This window comes from Alnus glutinosa, chromosome 11 (assembly GCF_958979055.1).
Source record: "Alnus glutinosa chromosome 11, dhAlnGlut1.1, whole genome shotgun sequence".
In the NCBI taxonomy this organism is placed as follows: domain Eukaryota; kingdom Viridiplantae; phylum Streptophyta; class Magnoliopsida; order Fagales; family Betulaceae; genus Alnus; species Alnus glutinosa.
Genome location: NC_084896.1, coordinates 18,707,946 through 18,729,359, shown reverse-complemented (window position 1 = coordinate 18,729,359; position 21,414 = coordinate 18,707,946). Strand labels below are relative to the sequence as shown.

General features: G+C 39.0%; 1 protein-coding gene across 2 annotated transcripts in view; it reads right to left on the bottom strand.

The window, feature by feature from the left end:
• The window catches only part of LOC133881577 (MADS-box protein JOINTLESS-like), an 81,182-nt gene that overhangs the window by 435 nt on the left and 59,333 nt on the right, over positions 1–21,414 (bottom strand). Inside the window, exons 3-9 of one of the 2 annotated variants that reach the window (XM_062320529.1) lie at positions 18,273–18,351; positions 8,218–8,279; positions 8,021–8,120; positions 7,880–7,921; positions 6,946–6,984; positions 6,735–6,868; positions 3,350–3,774 (exon numbers count right to left, since the gene is read on the bottom strand). In XM_062320529.1, the coding sequence (XP_062176513.1) occupies positions 3,756–3,774; positions 6,735–6,868; positions 6,946–6,984; positions 7,880–7,921; positions 8,021–8,120; positions 8,218–8,279; positions 18,273–18,351 (475 nt within the window). In that variant the 3' untranslated portion in view covers positions 3,350–3,755. Of the gene's footprint in view, positions 1–3,349; positions 3,775–6,734; positions 6,869–6,945; positions 6,985–7,879; positions 7,922–8,020; positions 8,121–8,217; positions 8,280–18,272; positions 18,352–21,414 lie in introns of those variants that run through there. The other variant, XM_062320530.1, reaches the window with a different exon arrangement.

Below are 21,414 nucleotides of genomic sequence, written 5' to 3'. Positions count from 1 at the left end.
TAATAATATTATTAAGGTAATAATATTAACGATGAAACAAACTAGACTTAAAACGGACTTAGATAGTAATCTTAATGAGTTAGATTAAAATGGTAAAGATCTGAGGTGAAAAATATCTGCGGTAAAAACATAATTAGTAAGTTTTGAATAAATATCTATTGATTAACCCAGGTTAAATTACCTAAGACAGGACTTTAATCAAAATATCTGTAAATATGAGCTTGTTTGGTAACTCATCCACAAAATTTTCATTTTCATTTTACTTCTTCCAAAAATATCAAATCAAAAACATTCTTACTTTTTTACACTTTTTACATCACATCGATAATTTTTTATTATTATTCAACCAAAAAAATTCACTACAAAACAAAACTTTTTTACTTTTCTATAAAACATTCTCAAATTTTATATCACATCAATTATTTCTTACTACTATTCAAATAAATATTCCAATTCACAATCACTTACCAAACAAGCTCTTTATCTTTAACGCGGGTTAATCTAACTGTGATAAAACTTAACTCAGGTTTGTAAAAATAATATCTCTTCTCATATTATTCTATAAAATCAACCCTCTGCTTCTGTAAAATTCGCACATCTTTTCGTCTTCTTTCTTCTTCCTCATTTCTGTTATTTTCCTTCTTCTCTTCTTTATTATTTTCTCTTCTTCATTCCGTTCTTTTTGTACCCGAGCGAGACAGAGAGAGAGTGAGAGATGAGAATGAGAGGGAGACAGAGAGAGTTTTAGAGAGAGAGATTGAAAGAGAGAGAGAGAGACTGAGCGAGAGATGGAGAGGAGAGAACCTAGAGAGAGACTGAGAGATCGGGAGGCAGAGATTCACAGAGAGGGAGAGCCGAGAACCCGTGTGATCCAGACCCGATTTCCGGCGAGCAGAGGCGCGACTTCCGGTGGGTCGTTGGCCGGTTGAGCTAGGAGAGATTTTCGGCGATTAGGAGCGATTTTCGGCGACTGGGCAAGGGGTCGATGACGACAGAACCAGGGGAGACTTCCGGTGGAATTTCCGGCGGCTTGAGACGCGATTTTCGATGGATTTTTAGGAAAATCCTATATGTAAATAACTCTTGTAATATTAGTTTGATTTATTAGTTGATTTTATGATTTGGTGTTTTGGGTTTCGATTGGCCGTGTAAGGTTGTTCGGCCGATTACTTATGATGGCCGGTTGGGTCCTTTGGCTGTATTCCATGTCTGTGGATTGGACTGAATAACTTGATATTTTGGTGATGCCTTTGATTTGAGTTGTTATTCTGGTTGTTTGTGTTTAGCATGAATTTCTCTCTGTTTTGGGGTTCTTAATCAGCTGAGCCGTGATTATAGTTTGATGATTTTTTTGGATGGGTTTTGTATTTCGACCGGTTACTGTGATTGAGGATTATTGTAGTTTTGGGTTCTTGATAACCGAATGGGTGTTTTGTTGATTGAACTGTTTGGACACTGTGTCTGGGTGGAGTTTACGGTTGAGTATTGTGATTTTGGGATGCTGATGGTTTTGAAAATGTATGCTAACCGTGGATGATTATGGATTATGTTTGGTTGTTCATAATTAATATGTGATGTTTTACCCCGTTTCTTGTAATATTCTAGGATTGGATATTATTCTAAGGTATTGGTTTGCTTTGCTGATCGGGTTAATTGATTTGTGATATTAATACTATGTATTCATGCTCTAGTGATTTTTAGTTGAGTTGAATGTTCTAATTAACAGCTTAGATGTTTAATTTAAGTACTTGATTAGTTGTGAAGCTTTGGAATTAAGGTTATTTTCAAAAGTAATAAAATATGATTTTTATGGTTCGGTCAACTGAATTTTGGTATTTTATAAAAAAAGGTTGAATATTATTTTGAAGAGTTATGTGATTAGTGGGAAAATATATATGTGTGTTAGTGATATGATAGATATCATCTTTATGTTGTATCTCCTTAAGTGTATGCTTTGAATCTTGTTGTTAGTGAAGAGTTCCGACTGATCTATGTTATGGTGAAGTTTTAGTTTACTCTGGTTATTCTTGTGATGATTGTAGATTTTAAAATGCTATCTTTATTCTTTTAAGTTAAAGTTTTCTGCTGCATACTCTCTTTAGAAAAGATGAGATCCCTGTGACCTTATTATTATTATTATTATTTTTGACATGTCCATACAAAAAGGGGGAAAAAGGGATTCGAATTAGTGATATCCGCTTCATGAGGCGTGGTTCCCAGCCGATTGAGCTAATCCTTGGGAACGTAGTCTTATTCATCTAGAAGAAGACTGAGAGACGAACCATGAAGTTAACAACCAGTTAATTAATTTTAATGTGCCGTTACAATTAGTTTCTTTCTAAATTAGGAAGAATTGTAAACTCTTAGAATTCTATTTCTAGAACTTCAAGTTCAATATTTGAAGAATGAGGGGACTCACATATATATGTGCCTGAAGTTTTATGTAACATCAATTTTATGGGGACATTATTACTCATAATTATAGCTAGCTAAAACGTTTAACGTTTTTCCCTTTCCCTCATTGAATAATAAAAAAAATTAAAAAAAAACTAGCCAAAACGTTTCATAATTCAAATTTTGTTGCTATTACTTTTGGTAATCTCAATTTATTTCTCTCCGTCCCAAAAGCAGAATCTATATGTTCATTTTCCCTCTAAGAAGGAAAGAAAAAAAGAACTTATTTTTTTTCGGTCGAATGAGAGAACTATTGATAGATTATAGGCCCCATAACTTAAAATTTCTCTCTAGCTCACTTCCTTTTTATTTTTATTTTATTTTCTCTCTCTTCTTCTTTTTGTGGTAATTTTCGTAGAACAATTGTTAAAAAAAAAAAAAAAAACTTAACCACTCGTAATCAATGATCATTCATTATCAAAGTTACACCATAAAAGCACTAGTTAATAGAATGTGGAGGCTGACACTAATCATGGCCAATTTAATTTGATCGCATATTTTAAAACACATGTTCATTCATACTAAAACATTAATGAGCTATAATAATATGGGAATTCTCTTCTATGTATTTTTCTTTTGTCAAAAGAAATTTGCAAAGTAAAATAGAGCTAAAAAAACTATATATATATATACACACATACTAAAGAAGGATCAGTTTGAGAAAAATTAAGCAGGATATACCTTTTGATTGTTTTCATTTTTCCTTTATTGCTAACAATAAAGGGAACCAAACATAACCTTAATCATATAGAATTTGAAATTCTTAATTAAAGGGGAGAGTATTTCCCGAACAATGAAAATTGAAAAGGCTTATATTTTAAGATATCAAAGATAGAAGTGGAAAGACTACCCTTATTTGCTTTAAAATAGCATACCATCTATGAAATAACTAGACTCAACTCTCAAAAACATTTTTATTAGCGAAATGAACGGATACAATCATACAGTATGTGATCTCTTGGAAACAAACCTTTCAGTCTATTTATTGTTCTTCTGCATTATGCCTGCAATCCAGATCCCTCACCTTTGTAGAATCCCGTTTATTTTTCCAATGCTTTCGAGAGTCGATCAATCCTACGGATTCATTTATTTATAGAATCCCATTTATTTTTTCAATGTTTTTAGGTGGGACAGGGGGGATTTGCTCCCTCTCCCCTATCCTTGATTCTGCATGTTCATAAGAAAATTAGGCATCTATAGCTGATCACCTTCTGGAAACAAATCGGTTTTACTTAGACATGCTTGTTTTTCGATTGAGAAAATGTGTCACATGTACTCTTGACCTTCTTTATCTTTCAAAATCAGTTAGAGAAAGGTAACCTGCAAGACATAAAAAGATATACCAAGGTAAATAGTATCTGTCCGGTAGCAGCGGCCTATGTCTTTGCATTTGGTCACCGACCAAAGATATTGATGAGTTGAAACCAATATCATTGTAACTAGTAATTTCATATTATTCTTATATTTCTAGATAATATAACCCTCAATGTTAGAAGAATATATTGTTATAACAATAAGCAGATAAACTTGGCTTGGGGTGAGCAGGAGCAGAAGGGGTGTGGATTAATATTGAAGTCTAGCTTATGTCGACTGAGTTTAGGGACAGTGGTATACCATATTTGGAAACATCGTAATGATCTTAAACATGGAAATTCCATACTATCTGAGCAGAGGATTCTTCAGAGAATAAAATGGGAAGTTTGCGCCAGCATATTGGCAAAAGGGAGATTCAAGTCAACAGAAGAAAACTTGGTTTTATGTCACAACTGGAACCTACCTTTGAAGATCCTGGGTATTGAGAAATTCTGATAGCTTTTCTGTGTGTTGTTTGCTTTGAGACTGTTTTGCTGGTTTTTTATTTTTTATTTTTATTTTTTTTGCAGCACTTGTGGTTGTTAGATTTGGTTTTGTTTTGCTTCTTTTTTGCAGTTGTTTAGTGCTTTATTTGCAATACTATAGTACAAGGTTTTGTTTGGTTTGTTGTATTTTATTTGTGATTGTATGCAGTTTCTAGTTTGATTTCCTTCTGGCGATTGTAATTGTTGGTTTTGGTAGATAAATTTGTCATCTTTCTCCACATAAGATGGATTTGGTAGATGGGCTTGACACTTGCTAACAATAGTCAAGGCAGTGAGAGTGCCAAAAAATTTTGAAAGCTTAACTCTAAAGCCTAAGTCTTTATGCCGCTTATCCCAGTCAAGTTGTTCCCGAAACAGAATAGGATTGTAATACTGGTTCTCGAAATTGGATTCTGAATTGCGACCGTCAATATTGCAATTTATCTCCATGTTTTGCGCTGCTAAACACTGAGTTAACTCCGCAACCTACCTCTGCAAGTCTTCAATCGTTACGTCTTGTATATCGCATTTATGGTAGGAGACTTCCTCATTTATAACCTGTCCACGCCAACCACAACCACGACCACGACCACCAGGCACGAAAATTGATGAAAATTTATACCAACTAACGCGGGACAAAACTAAGATTGTTCTGATAGCGTACGATAGTAGCATAAACTATAAATTGAAGATAGAAAAGGGAATTCATGAAGAAAGAAAATAAAAAAACAGATAAAAGAAAACTCATATTTACCCCAAATAAGCAAACAAAGAAATAATTCTGAAAGACTAAAATTTAATTGATATTTCAAAACTTGATTGCAAAATAAGAAAGACTAGAGGCCTTTATATAGGCTAGGTACCTCCTAATTTAACAGGGAAAAGAAAAATAAATCCTAATTGGAAAAAGGAAAACATAATCCTAATTGGAAAAGGAAAACCTAATCCCAATGGAAAAGGGAAAATCCTTAATAAAAAGGAAAACTACAACACACATGCATAATTGAAATAACACTAATGTCGATTTTCTCCAGCATCAGTAAATATGATGTTCCTAAATATTAAAATTTAACTTAATATATCCCGGGATTGAATTCTTAATATTCTAACTACATAATATAAGCAGAAAATAGCTAGAAATTTTTTGATGTTCTCTGTGGGGAACTCTAAGCTTTCATCTGTAATCAAGGATGGTCATTGGATTGGTAGCAGGTCATTGGCATTCCTTTACTGTTCCAAAGTATGGTTTCATCCTTTGGTTAGCTATGAAGGATGCTCTTACTACCGGAGACAAACTACTTAGCTAGATGGGGCTTTCAAGGGGAGACTAATTGCCTTCTCTGCAGAAATGGTGTTGAGTCTCGTGACCATGTTTTTCAGTTGTAATGTTAGCAGTAGAATTTGGAAGGATTTGATGGAGTTGGGTGAATTGGAGGCTCCTCCTATTTGTTGGGCTAAGATTGTTGATGTAGAGAAGCAGGAGTGGAGGAAAAAAGTGCTGAAATGTTTTGTTTGTAGGCTTGCTTTCGGGGCTGCAGTTTACCACATATGGCGCACTAGAAATGATTTGAAACATGGCAACTCTCCCTTTTCTGAGGTTCAGATTCTACATAGGATCAAATAGGAAGTTTGTTGGAACAAGTGGCTCATATTCGCAGATGACCGTCCGGACGGCTTAGAGGAGTGTTCGGACGTCCTCCAGTGTTCAGTGAAGTATCCGAACGGGTCAGCAGACGGCAACCACAGGGAGTTCATGTTCGCTTAGGTGTTCGGACAGTTCGGCGAACACCTAGACCCGAGAGCACCTGTTCGATGTGGTGTTCGGATAGCAATGCGATGACTATGAACAAGGAAGACCTAATGTAACCATCTGGACGCTAGGTTGTAGCCGTCCGGACGCGCGTTAGAGAAAACGCGGATTACTGCTAGGTTTATTGGGAGTTCTTGGGGGATGGCAGAGATTATTATATATATGTTGTATTGTAACCCAGAACAGACAGATTATTGAATATAGCCGCACTAACTCCTGTAGACGTAGGGAAATTGTCGAACCTCGTAAATACTGTGTCTTTCTCTCTCTTTTATCTCTTTTATCTCTTTTTCATCTCATATTATTCATCATTGGTGTGTGCACGGTAACAACAGATCACAACAAAGTTAGAGTTTGAATTATTGTGAAATGATGTTTTAAGAGAACTAAAGGAAATTAAAAAATTTGCTGTAAATGGAGTATTGATAGCAAAATACTGGTATAGGTGTTTTTTTGTTGGCTCTCTTGGTTTAGTTGTACTTTGGCGTGACTTTGAAGCGTGTGTTTCAGAGTTTGCCTCTACCTTTTGGAAATTTTGTACAGAGTTTAGTTTGTTGGTTATATATATTTCTCTCATTTATAAAAAATATAAGCAGAAAAACAAAGTTAGTGTTGGAATGTTCCAAACTTACCCCAACTTGAGAGAAGTGTCGTCGTCGTTGTCATGGTGTTGAGGAGGATCAGCTGAGCTGCAAATATTGGTGATTGACTCAGATGACCGACCATGTTCAATTACATGTGTTTTAATGTTGAACAGATTCCCCATCTGCTGAAACAGACATTTTCCATCAATTGAGAAAGTAGGGAAACAAAGAAAAAGAAAGAAAATTCAAGACCTGATACCTGTTTTATTCGCCGGTTATCCTCCATCAGTTGGGTTACCTGCATTTAAAAAATAAGAGTAAGAGAGATAGAGAGAGAGATTACTAAGACACGTTAGCCTCCACTAAGGTAATTTAGCAAGATATATTAATGAACAGGGGAACCTTCAATTAACCCCCTGAATTGTCGCTAACATGTCATGACTTAATGAAAAATCCTAGAGGAAGCGTAAAATTGAAAAAAAACTGAATGATGTATACACAAATTTGAGAGTTTTTTAAGTTTAAAAGGGTAAGTGCAAATGTGATGAAAGTTTAGGGGGTTAAGTAAAGTTTTTGCTAATGAATAAAAAAAAAAAAAAAAAAAAAAAATAGGCGATAATTCAAAGAGGAAAATATTTTAGAAATACCCCAAGGCATAAAATGCTTCTATTAGCGATCGAGCGAAGTGCCTTGAAACATTTTTGGGTTCTATGAGAAAATAACCTCAAATTTTGTCTTTTTCCAAATGAGATAAACCCTAACAATTTAGCACAGGGTGCTGGATTTATGGCCAAAATGGTGCTTGAGCAAGCCGCTGCACACATACAAAGACCTTGGCAAAAGGAAGACAAATTTCTTTGAATCCCACAATTGCCTCCTTGATTTTTATAAGCTTGTATCAAACTATTCATTTCTAGTTATCAAATATTTTGCTCTAAAATTAAGTAATTGTGTACAACTATTTATTCACGAATATCATCACGTAAGATATTAAAGAGTCCCACATTATTAGGATTTTTCTGACTTGTAAAGTTTATAAGCCATGGGCATCCCTCCTCTCTCAAGGCGTTTTTTGAGAGTGAGTTAGGCCCATTGGTCTTTATTATAAGAAGGTGTGAAGATGTTTTACATTCTATATCTTTCGAAATTATAATAACTGTATTAAGAAATTTATAGTAAGTTTGGCACATGACCTTCCGCTCAAGGGCACTGATCTCTTCTACAAATCTTTTATCCTGAAACACGTAAAAGGATGCTCATGTTAAGAGACAAGTACAGAAATTTCGCCGCTCCATTATAATGCCAGCATACAGAGACAACAAAGAGAGACAAACCTTTGCATTTAAAACGCGGCTCAAGCCTTCTTGGAGAAGTTGCTCTAGTTTCTCTAGTTCTTCTATATTCAATCCTTGGAGCTCTTCTCCCTTCATCTGCCTGTTAGGTGTAATCATTTATACATTAATTTAGTGTGGAAAAGTGCATGTCATCACTATAACAACTTGATTTAGAAATGTCGTTACAATATATATACCTCAGTTCACGAGTCTTTTCCACGATTTCATTGCTCAACGAGGTGTAGCTACTGTTCTCAAGCTAAAAGGGCACAAAGAGGTTCCATTAATGAAGATTTTCAGTACATGATCTGTTTGCAAGCACTTTTTTTTCTTTTTTGAATGTGTTAAGTATATACATGTGAGAGTAGAAATGTTTTAGTTCCACATTGCAAAGATGTGATAAGTACTGTAATTGATTAATATTAACATAGTTGGACCCAAATCCAATAAGGTTTATAAGCTTTTGGTTCAAATACTAGTGTCTCAACATGTTATATACTGTACTCACTAAAAGACTTTCCAAGGTGTTAATCTCCTTAACAAGTGGTATCAGAGACAATGGTGGTGGGCAATATGGTGAAGTGGCGCAGGCACAAACAATGTCCTTGGAGTAAGGGACAAAGGTGCAAGGTGCGAGAGCGGATGAAGGTCCTTGGAGTGAGGGGTAAAGGTTCATGGCATGGGCTTGTACAAAGGTTGCTGGAGTATATAGGAACAAAGGTGCAAAGTGTGACCATGGACGAAGGTCCCTAGAGTAAGGGTAATGGTTCATGACACGGGCACAAATGGGAGTCCCTATAGTAGGGACAAAGGTAGTATTCCGCGAGCAAACCCACATCGCCTACAAGTTATCTTGGAGAGGGCCCTTAAGATTGATTAAAAAAAAAAAAAAAAAACGTGTAGCAATGTGATATTGATGGACTCACACGTGAGGGGGAGATTGTTGGGTATACACTTGTGCGAAGAATATAAGGATTTGAATCCCACATTGAAAATATGTGGTAAGTGTGAGTGATTAATATTAGCATAGTTTGGCCCAAATTCATAAACTTCAACTTTTTGGTCAAGTGGTGTATCAACATATTACATTATAGGCTCACTAAAAGATTCCTCAAGATATCAATCTCCTTAATAGGATGAATAAAGTTTTTCATTCCACACAAAGATTACAAAACTCTCACCAGCAAGAAAACCTGCTGAAACTCAAGTTGCTCAGCAACTAACAACAACAACAAAAATCAGACTAGTTCCAATGATTGCTAAATTATGTAGGCATTTCCAGCCTTCCATTAGAAATATATAAGGACGTTGTAAATGTTAGGGTCATCATTCTGGGATTGCTACAAGCCTACAAGTGGTTTGTTGTCAGAGTTGTTCCAGAAAACGCATCAAACTTTTCAAATTATGGTACGATTTTCTTTTATATGTAAGTTTGAAAAAATTACCTGCATCAACATTTACATAGAAGTTATGGAAATAAGTATGAAAAACATTGGAAATAAGGTAAACCCATATGTTTAGCGGTATAAATAATATGAAACTTTTAAGGTTCTAATTGTCAATCGTAATATAAAATCTCAAAAGAGGAGGGTATTATGTTGTGGATAATGTGATTGTAAGTTACAATTTGGAGTAACCGGATAGAGTAGATGTGGGCCAACTTTTTTTTTTTTATTTGTAAGAATTTGTTGAAAAAGGATTAACAAGCAACCCCTAAAAAACAAGACGGCCTAATTAAAGTCAGACTGAGCCTATATAAACAAGCACCTATAAGGGAAAACATGGCAAGCAAAATTAAAGATTACATCAGAAAACCCCAAGACCCAACTAGAAAGCTATTAAAGGAAGAATCTATCTCACACCTTTAAAATAATTAACTTTAGATCTAACCTAAAACATAATCTCCAAGACAATGCACTCATGCTCCCCTATTTCTCCAATGAAACAATATTTGCATTTAATTTCTCTCGTGCCAAATAGTCTATATTCTAGCAACCACCATTATTTTAACCACAATGGAGAGAAAATATTTGCCTCCGAAGTGGAAGGCCATCCTCCAAATAAACCCCTCCTAGTTTATGTGAACCCGATAAATATTACATCTACTCAAAAGATTATACCAAATTGTTAGGTTTTTATTGTTGGGCCTATTGGCAATTCAGTGTCAAAACATGTTTGGTTGTAAGTATCAAATTTAGGGTTAAGTCGGTGCAAAAGTTGATCCAAGACATGAGAATTCAAGTTTGTGTATGATGTCAAACATGATTGACCTAGTTGGATTAAAATGATCATATCTTTTGATTCTGATATCAAATAAAGGCAAGCTTGGTGGTGTAGGAAAGCTGATTCCAAATTCTACACTTTGTATATTTTCTAAGCATTGAACAATGTTTAGTGGGTTTTAACGAACATACATAATTGGCCATTTGCTAGGCCCATCGGAGTGACGTTTGAGTGTAAGGCTGAATAAGCTGAGAGCGTCATTCGGTACAACGTTCGATGAGACGTCCGAATGGGGATACATCATTGGAAAAATCGAGAGCATAGTTCGGTAGGCCGTTCATTGTGATGCTCGAACGGGGATGCACCATTGAAGAAACCAAGAAGCCTGTTCAGTAGGCCATTTGCTAGGGGGTTCAAATGGGTAGCATTAGAGAAGTTCGCTCGGAAGGACTTCCACTAAGTCTTCTCAACGCCTGTTAACTGAAGGATGTCCAGAACTGTCTATTCGATGTAACGTTTGGAGTTTCGTTTGAACGGAGAACTTCAAGATTTGACCGTTCGGAAGGGCGTTTGTTGAGCCGTCCGAATGCCACTATTAAGAATACGATTTACCCTAGTTCCATTCGAACGGTACGTTGGTTGGTACCTCTTGAACGCCACCGTAGATTTTCCTTATTTGGGTCTCCTAATTGCTCTAGTAAACCTAGTTTTTTGAAACTCTATAAAAATATGCCTATCTATGCAGCCTCTCTATGCACGATTTTTGGAAGACTTTGCGGCTATATTATAGTGTGCTAAGAGAGAGTTCTTTGATCCTAGATCATTCATATATGCTAATTCTCTCTTAGAATTATTTTGGTTAAACCACACAAACCTTTACTTCACCAAAAGACTTCAGCCGCCGGAGTTATGGAATTGCAAGAGGAAATCGAATAGAAGAATTTTTTAGAGGTTTTGGAAGAGCTACTGCAGTAGAGGACAAGTGGGTCACTTGTCTAATACAATAGTACGTTGACTACAAATGTTTTATAAGTGTGAACTTGTAATCTCTTTTTTCTTCTATAGTGGATTGATTTCTTCTATTTGGTTGTGCTAGAGTGGTTTTACTTTTGAAGAATTCTTCAAAAAGTTTCAACTTTGTCACGAAAATCTTTGTGTTGATTGTTTTAATGCTTAACTTGATTTTGGTATTCATATCAAACATCTTCCCATTTTGTGTTGCCATATGAATGGTTTTCTTTCAGCTGATTTTAACCATAATAAGCTACTGGGAATGGAACTAAATTAATTAAGGTGAGCAAATCTTACAATCTAGATTTGGTCGACCAGCTAAAACATAATTGAAAGAAAAACTATATTCGATCAAGATTATACTACAAAGATGTAGCTATTTCTGGTTGCTTTTGGGTAGTGTGGATGGATCAGCTGGTGATTGCCCGAAGCTTTCTCCACCCGCTACAGCATCTCTTAGACCATTCTTATTATTGGATTTCAAGCTCTCTTTGGCTTACTCAATGTCACCAAATGGAGTCATCATAGTTTTTGGAACATGGAGTGTAGCGTTCCTTTAGTCTAGGATTATCACCGTACTGTTATCACCGTACTGTTGGATCAGTCTGTGGAGAAGGTCACAAGTGATTGTGGCATTGGAATGTGCTAAGTAAATGGTGGAGGTGTTATGAGAATCAGAGATTGATCGGGTAATTCTCCTTTCAACAAGAAAAGAAGCAGGATCAAACCTCTTTTTCTCGCCTATCTTGACTAATACAAAGAATTTAGAGAGTTCCTAAGCTCTTCAAACAATAAGTTTGAATGATAAATTTTGCATATTGCTTTATTGATGTGTTTCCCTTTAAATAGGATCCAATAACCTGCTGAAACTAGGAATAAAATTTAAACTTGTACTAGGAAAACAAATACTGCTGGAACTAGGAAAACTATGCAGCTAAACCTAGTAGAATCTGACTTCTTTAGGGAATAAATCAGATTCTTACATGTTTTGGAATTTCCTTATTAAGCTAATAACCTAATGGAAGTACTTACTGAAATAATTACTTCTAATAACTTAGGGTGAACGTCACCAACTTAGGGCTGACATATGTCTTCCACTCTCATAACAGGAGGTTTAGGAGATATAGAAGTAGTTATATGTAGTTACATACCGCGATCTAGAAAGTCACCCAAGATGATGGAGAAGGATTTGTGACGCAGCACCGGAAAGAGTTTTCCCACAAAATAGAAAATAAAGATAGATTTTATGTTGGACAGAGTCTCACCGGCTGAAAAATGAGTCTGGCAGAGTCTCACCACCAAAGGGAAGAAGATTCACACCTCAAAAAGAGAAGTCTGATAATCTCTAACAAGAATATCTCACTCAAAAGACATAATTCTTCATTAAATTCTAAACTGTTACAAAAGAACACTTAAATAGACTGACAAAAATTCTAACCCTAATTTGACTGACTTTGAGCAAAGTCCATTATTGAATTATAAAATAACTTAAAATATAAAATTAAATACTAATAACCTAAATAAACTAATAATCTAAATAAAACTTAAAGACCATATGATTTGTTTTTCCTCCGGCATCAATTTGCCTTTAGGGTAATTCTCAAATCTTGTTTTGAGCATGTACTCGACGTTATCTGGGTTGGTGGTGATCGTGTTTCCAAGAACATGTATGTGGATGGTCCTACTTCGAGAGTTTTTCAGAAGATGGGAAGCAATTTCTTTTACTTGTTTTGCAGATGACCTAATTATCTTCTGTAAAGAGAAGATTCCTTGATAAAGGAGTGCCTTGCGTTGTTTATAGATATGTCTGGACTTGTAGCGTGATTGATACAGTTATATATATATGGATCAATTACTAGGTATTTTGGGCTACAGCGTATGTTCCTTCCCTCTCAATCAAGTACCTTGGCATCAGTAAATTCTATCTTTGTTTTCTACTCAAACCTTTTGATTTTCTCTATTCATACTCCTTAAAGGAGTGATGAAACAGATGGACCAAGTTCATAGCAACCTTAATTATTTGGAAAGAAACCTATGTTGGCATATTTGCCTCATCAGATATAAGACCTTTGGAGAGATGAGGTGCCCGCAAGGTTGTTGAAGCTGAGAAGCTTAGTCAATAAGAATATTAAATTTGGGGGGGATTAGGTTTTGTGAACGAAGTCCTAAGAGAGTATTCGACCATAGGTCTTAGGGTGGAACTAAGATCCATAAGGTCGTTTGATTGATCAGAAAGATTCCCAAGAACGTGATAGGTCTTTGGCTTGCTATGTGGAAGAGGCTGAGCACCCTCTGTGATGTTGAGGAGTAAAATTCTAAGCATTAATTTGTTCTTTTCATGCCCATTCTCTCAAAGAATTTGGCACATCTGGTGTGAAAAGTGTAATCTCATCACAACGGCCAATAGGTGCTATAGAGGATACTACTCAATGGAGGAAAAGTAATAGCAAGGGAAAGTCTCTTTTAGAGCTAATTGTCAAGTTGATGCTAGAGGCTGTGATGTAACGTACCCTTGTAGCATTAGAGAAACTATCATGACCTAGGGAAACACTTCCATGTTATTATTCCAAAAGGGCTAATCAAATTACAAATGGAGCTCTCCAAAATTCCTTACAGGCTAATCTTACATACAAGCACATATCTAATACTTTTACAATCCACCTACCCATGTGGAACTTTCTATAATGTCACAATTTCCTCTACTTAAATCTCTAATGTCCTTGTCAGGGTCTACTTCACGTTGCAACCCAACCCAAGATGGTGTTACTATTTTGGCCTAATACTATTTATCACAACCCATGAAAAACACTAGCCATGTCTAAGCTATTGCAACAAAAGAAGACCTGGTTGTGGAGTTCCGAAGCACCGGGGACATTTAAGAATTTTGTTTGGAGAGTGGCCCAGGATCTCCTACCGACCAGAGAAGTGTTGTTTTGAAGGCATGCTACTGCAAACCCTTTTTATTCTATCTGTTCGAGGGAGCAAGAGTCTATTTTCCACATTCTTTGGCAGTGTAGTTGTTGGAAGAAAATCAATTGGGATGTAGCTTTGGAGTTATCTAACAAGAGGATTGGCATGGGGTTGGTGGTGCATGATGGTGCCGGTGTAGTGGAGGCTGTTTCAACAGTATGTATCCCTTTTGTCACTGATCCAATGCTTGCTGAAGCTTTAGGGGCTTGCCATGCCCTTCTGTTTTGCAGGCGGCAGAGGTATACTCATGTGGTGTTTGAAGGTGACTCCCAAGTAGTGGTGAATGCGTTGAAGAAGGATGGCCCTTGCTGGACTAGTTTCGGCCAGATTATAGAAGATACCTGATCCTCTTTCCAATTCGTCAAACCTTCGGAAGTGAGGTTTGTTAGGCATGAGGCCAATTGTGCTGCACATGTAATGGCAAAATATGCTGTTTGTTCTCAAGTTAATTATGTTTGGATGGGGAGTGTCCTCCTCCTATCCAAAGTATTGTAGTCTCTGAGACATCTTTTGACGTTTAATGAGATCAGTTTCTCCATTCAAAAAAAACAAAAAAACAAAAACAAAAACAAAAGAACTAATCAAAGCTACATTTTGGAGCTCAGTGAAATTACTAATTAAAGTTTAGTCTCACCTAGTAAAGAACCAATACAAAAATTAGTATCTATACAACATCTTTACAATCCACCCACCTAATGCGGGACTAACTATATTACTAGAGTCACAATTTTCGAAATTACTTTGTATGAAAAACCTTTACTCTCCTTTTTCCTTTTTTATTTTTTTATTTTTTTTATAGGTAAGAAATATTTATTAAAAAAACGTAAGGCGCCCCTAAGTACACATGAAATATACACAGGAGCAGTCAAAACAGCCCACAAAAAGAAAGACGAACCCAAAACAAGCCCTCAAAAACCAAAAACCCTCAAACCCAAACCCTCAAGAAGCATGTAGCCCACAAAAAGGAAGAGAAACCCATAACAAGCCCTCAAAAACCAAAAACCCTCAAGAAGCAATCCCCGCTACTGCATGTGGGCTTTCCCTTTCCTACACCGAGAGGACGCACTTGCATTACCGTAGTTGATGGAGCTAACCAAATTCAAAACCTCCCTCCTGCCTTTGGACTTCGGGCATGCAACCTTACCTTCTCGAAGAATTCCTTTTCCAAGGCATCTAGAGTCACCAAGGACGGATCCTCACCCTCAACACTATCCACCTCCCAATCCAAAGCCATGCTAGGAGGAAGAACACCCCGAGGGTATGTGTATCCACCAAGCTCCCCATCCCAAATTTCATCATCCTGCTCCCACACAACTACCTCCCCAGATGGATCAAACCCTACAGGCCACTTCTGAGATTGGGACAAACCATTCGCCCCATTATCCTTGGACTCCCGAGTCGATGACTACCCGACCGACTCTATAAGCGAAGAATGAGTAGAAACTTTCAAAGTCAGGCTCGGGTTGAGAAACCCCCTCTGAAGGAAACCCTTCTTCACACAATCTGTAGTTCCCGCAGAAACCTTCACTGGAGGCATTGCAGCTACTTCCTCAGCAGTAAAACTGACAGGCGACCTCATTACGGCCAAAGATTCTACTAATAAATCATCATCCAACTGCAGTGGTCGACTTTCTCTTGCCTTCCGGTAAGTATTTCTGAAAAGGCTTAGATATCGGCAGCAAGAGAGAAGAAGAACAGAGCTTCTCGCCTAACTCGGCCACCCATGAGGAAGGAGGAGGGGCAAAGATGGGCTGAGTAGATCCCTCACGTCTGAGGTGAAGGGTCAAGCCAGCACCACCTGAACAATTTGGCAAAGGGGCAAAAGTACCGAAAGAACCAAACCCAAAAGTTGAACTCACTAGAGCCGGAGGAGCATCCATAGACACCGAAGAGAGCATCTTCGGTGTTGGCAAGGGGGGGAAGACGAACTGAGAAGATGCAGTCAGCTTGATGGAGTCAATCGCTGGATCAAGATGTAGACAGCTTGACCCACCCCTGGAAGTCGACAATCCCACAACCACCCTAGAAACTGACGCCGAAGTCATCTTCGGCTAATGAGAGCTCCCATGGGCAACAGTCGGATGTTAAAAGCATTTCACAAAAATGAGACCCGCTTCAACAGGACCTGTGACCTCAGTGGCTTCCATCTGATTCGTCTCTTTGAGATTGCATTTCGACGTGAATTGGCCCAAATGAAATCCATTGATCTTGTGGCCCAGACCAGACCTAGCAGACCAACCCAACAGCTTCCCAACAACCCGGCCCATGGCTAAGTTGAATCTGACGAATAGCTTACTCCATGTACGCAGATTCAAACGAATATTAGTCCCCCTTGTAAAGCCTGTCGAGCATCGAGCAAAGATACCAGCTTCGAACTTTTTCTTACCCGACGGACGCAGCAGCAGCTTTTCCTTGTCCAATGGATCAAGCAGAGGTATTTCCAGCACAAAGAAATCCACCGGTGATCTCAGAACTTCATAGTCTACAGACCTCACCACCAGGAGGATATCAAGAGCACACGGCTCTGCCAACGGATCCCGCAACCTGGAGTGACGAAATGGCTCCGACCGCACTACCTCCGCGCACGAGGATGGAAGACCACCCACGATGGGCTTCACCGTCGCAATAGGGCCCGAGTTCGATCTCATCACCTCCGCAAACGAAGGCCTCGTCCTATTCGAGGCCAAACCCAGCCTTGGCCCCTCCTCCTTCCTACCCTTCTTTTCCGCCGAAGACAAGGATCCACTCCCACAACCCACCATAGCAAAGAGGAAGTCTGAAGCCTTTCTAAGCTCACCGGAAAATTTGAGCCAACCCCACCCTCCACGACCCTCAGGGATCAGACAAACCCCTCTCCGTCCGCCCAACCCAAAAGTCGCCGCTTCTAAGAACCGGCCATCTTTGATTCCCCCTGTATGCATGATCAGGACCTTCAACCCTTCCCTGAAAGATTTAACAAACTCTCCATCACCAGGGAAACCCAAAAGAACTTCCATCGTCGACGCTAGCCAAGCGGTGCACTGGTTGTTCAGGATGATCTCGATCGCCGAAGAAGCCTTTCCACTTTTCTTCCACCTGCAGCACCGACGCCCCATCCAAGACTGAGAGCACAAAGGATTTCGACTCCACTAAGAACCTCCTATCCATCTCAAGGCTCACCCAAACTCAGACGGTCAACCCAGAAGAAACTCGTACCATCGTCGAAGAAGAGAACCACCCAGACACAAGACCCACCAGCCGAAGCCCCTACACGATCTAACAAGCGCGACCCAAGAGCACACCTTTGCTCAAAACACTGACCCCGAACAGCAACAGATCAAATATTTCACACTTTTTTTAATTTTTATTTTTATTTTTTACAAACATCATAAAGATAAAATAATGGTAAAAGTACATTATCAATAGCAAAATTACAAAAACTTAGGATCTCTCGTGACCAGTCCATCTATATTTTTAAATATGTTTTTTTGGGTTAAAATTAGAATTAATTCATTGCATGTCTAGGTTCCAACCTTCTTCTTTCAATAAATAACATATTGGATCTTGGGGTTCTTTAAGGATGTGATTAGGAGTAGGTAATTTTCATATTGTCGTTCTGGCTGTTTGTGTGGTTTAGGAGGCTGATAGCATCATGTTGGTAAACGTTGGTTGGGGCTACCTGGACTTTGGCCCCTTGCCTTTTATTCTTTGATTTTTATTTTTATTTTTCTATTAATTCAATCTTTATTCATCCAAAAAAAAAAAAAAGAGTTTGAAATCTTCACACCTTCAAACTATATTTATTTGTTTATCCTTTTGTCCAAGATAACATAAAAGGGGACATTATTCACCCGCTAAAAAGTATGAGGAATGCTAGAGCATCTCCTGGTGTTCTCGTGGTGTACATCTGGAATGTCATAGATGTAATTAAAAAATTACATCTATATCCTTTTGGATGGCATAGATGCAATTTTTTAATCAAAAAAATTACATCTATGCCATTCCAGATGTACACCACGAGAACACCAGGAGATGCTCTAGCATTCCTCAAAAAGTATATATATCTAACCTGCAGGTCCAAAGCTAATTGGTCCATTTTGCCAAGATTCTTCAATTCCAGATTTTGCCTTTCAATTACCTGCAGCACACTTCAAACAACAATTGAATAGCGATTCAGTTCCTTCCTCCTTTGTTTTCCTTAGAATAAAATGAAAGTGGAGATGAAATTACAAACTTCTAAAATATACTACTTTTTCTTAAAATTTAAGATAGTTAAAGTTTTTCACATGAGACATATTTATTCTATCTTTCAATTAAAATGCGAAGCATGTGGGCAGTTGAGTTTCTGTAGCACATCTATGCACCCTCAAACTATTTATACTGATTGATACAGATGATATGTTTCTTACAAGCTATAGAACACACAGCAGTGACAAATTGCGATAACGATTTTCCATGACAGTTCATCATGAAGCCCTACAAATTTATCGACATCCCCCGTATTTGCTTTCTTGATCTATCTATGATTAATGCTGCTGAAATTTTTATCACTACCTAAATTGATTTTCCCTTTGAAAATGCTAAAATCATGCTTAACAACTTTTTTTGATAGGTAATAAACAGAATATCATTAAAAAGCGTAAAAGGCGCCCCTAAGCATACAGGAAGTATACAAAAAGGACACACAAAAAAAAAAAAAAAAAAAAAAAAGAAAAGAAAAGAAAAAGAAAATTACATCAAACCCCCATCTTCTTGCCCCTGTCCCGACTAGAACCCATTCCCCTAGCATCGAAATTGATAGAACATTCTAGATTCTTGACCTCTCTTTTCCCCTTTTTCCTTTTTATCTCCTTATCCTTCTTAGGAGGGGATTCAAAGTCAAAGCGCTCATCCTCAATCAAAGCCAAAAAATCTAAAAATCCCTTCTGATCAGATCCCACGAACGAAACCCCGATCGTGCGAAAACACGACTTGCTATCTTCCACAACCCTGGGGTACACAACAACACTATCCTTTGGAACAACCCCTTTAGAAGAATCCCCCACCTCAACGATCCCAGACGGCAAACCAGGAACCAGGGGGCACCCAGCAACACTTCCTTGTGGATCAACCCCCTTTGAAGATTCCCCCATCTCAATGACCCTAGACGACAAACCAGTTAACTGGGGGTGCCCAAACACAAAGGGGACCGGCCTTGGCCAATGAGGAAACAAAACCCACTGACCACAGGGAAAGGAAACTGAAACCCCAGGAAGACCCAAAAGATTAACCCCACCAAAACTCCTTCCCAAGGCAGGGACATCCGCAAGCATCCCTTCTTGCCGACTGAGAGACGATGATCGGTACAAAGAATTACCAGAAGGCGCACTAAGAGCAACGTCGACGTGGTCATGCCCAGCACCGACAAACGAGTCACCAATCTCCCCAAATTGAAAGACCTCAACACCCGACCTCACCCCAGCTGACGGAAGAACCCCTGCCTGCCGAAGGATGAGCCCTGATACGGAAGAACTTGAAACTAAAGAAGGCCGCACCCCAGAAGGAAGAACACTCAGAAACACCGGCGGACGCAACACCAGCGCCGGAAGAGAGGAAGGGACGGCAACCTCATTGACGGACTCGACCACAGGAACGAGCACCCGATCACTGGATCTTGCCCCGGAAAGAGACAGAACCAGATCCACCCCAGGATCTGCCGCCGACGTCAAGTCCGGCCGAAGGGCGCTCCCATGGATCTCCATCGGACGCTGAAGACACCCCTGACCCGATCCCCGCCCCGATATTGCACCATCAGCCGAAGACAGCTTACGGCCCGAAACATCGTCCGAATTAGCATAGCGCTTAAACTTTGCCCCAGCCCGAAACCCTTTAACAACAGACTTTACCCTCTTAAGCACCCGACCCGCCACAAAACCCACCCTACGTTTAAGCCCAAGAGAAGACTTACAGCCCAGCTTTTTCGGCAAGCCACAGGCCCAAACCAGCGCCTTGGAGAACTGGCCCAGGATTTCAAACACCTTCTCGAACACTCCAACCAGTCCCTCCCCTTGCAGAGAAACGTCACCCTCAGCGGCTGAAATCCTAGACACGCCAGCCTGCCAACAGACACAACCTCGATACCTGGACTGGTCTTCTGCATGAAGGTTCAATCCCGAAACGCCGACCGGTTGCTCCTCCAGAACGGAGCAATCACTCACCTGACAGACCGCCCCCATCTCCATTCCCCTCAGCTGCGTCTTCTCCACGTCGCACCCGACCGGCAGAGGCCAATCACCAATCATCTTTGTCTCAACCCTGGTTCCTGAGACGGTAGCTGCTGAACTCACCACCGCCGCATACGACGGACGTCCTGAACCTATCCCCAGTTTACCGCCCGACGGCAAAACACCAAATGAAGAAAGACCGCCAGAAGACGAAGGCCCACACGTGTTTTCTAGAAAATCCAACATTTTGCTCAACTCCCCAGAAACATGGCTCCACCCTCTCCCGTCCTGACCTTCAGGAAAAAGGATGCGCCCTCTCCGACCTCCGTCGAAAACTGCCACCTCCAAGAACCGCCCAGACCTGTTTTCACCTCTCCGAGTGATGGTCGCCTTTGAACCCTCCCTAAAGGATTTGACGTAATCCTCGATCCCAGCATTACCCAAGACTTTTTCCACCCTCGACAGTAACCAAGCTGTGCAGCTCAACCCGAGAACAGCATAACCTGAGAACCCTTTTCTCTTTTCCTCCACCCGAAGCTCGGCAGACCCTGCTTCCACCGAGAACTGGAAGGATTCAGCCTCCACATAGAACCGGCTCTCCATAAGGCAGAAGCCGACACCCCTACAGGGAAGACATCCCTTCCAAACAAACGCAAAAGAACTATGCTTAACAACTACAATCAAGGTAAGTTTAGAAGTTCCATAAACAAAGCTATAATAAACAAACACATCCATTTATGATGGAAAAGCCAGTTACAGTGATTGATGTAGCCACAATTAGTGGCCAAAATTTACTAATTATTAAGACAGTTATTATGACCGTAAAGCGTTTGAATGTTCCTAAACATAAGAAACTTTACCATCTTAGCAAGGCTAACACAAACTTTTCCTTTTCTATTTCTCAAAAAAGTGACGAAAACCCAATTACATATATATATAACTACAATGCTACCCTAAATATTGGGTATGCTACAACGCTACCTAATGCAATGGGTACCACATTAGCTT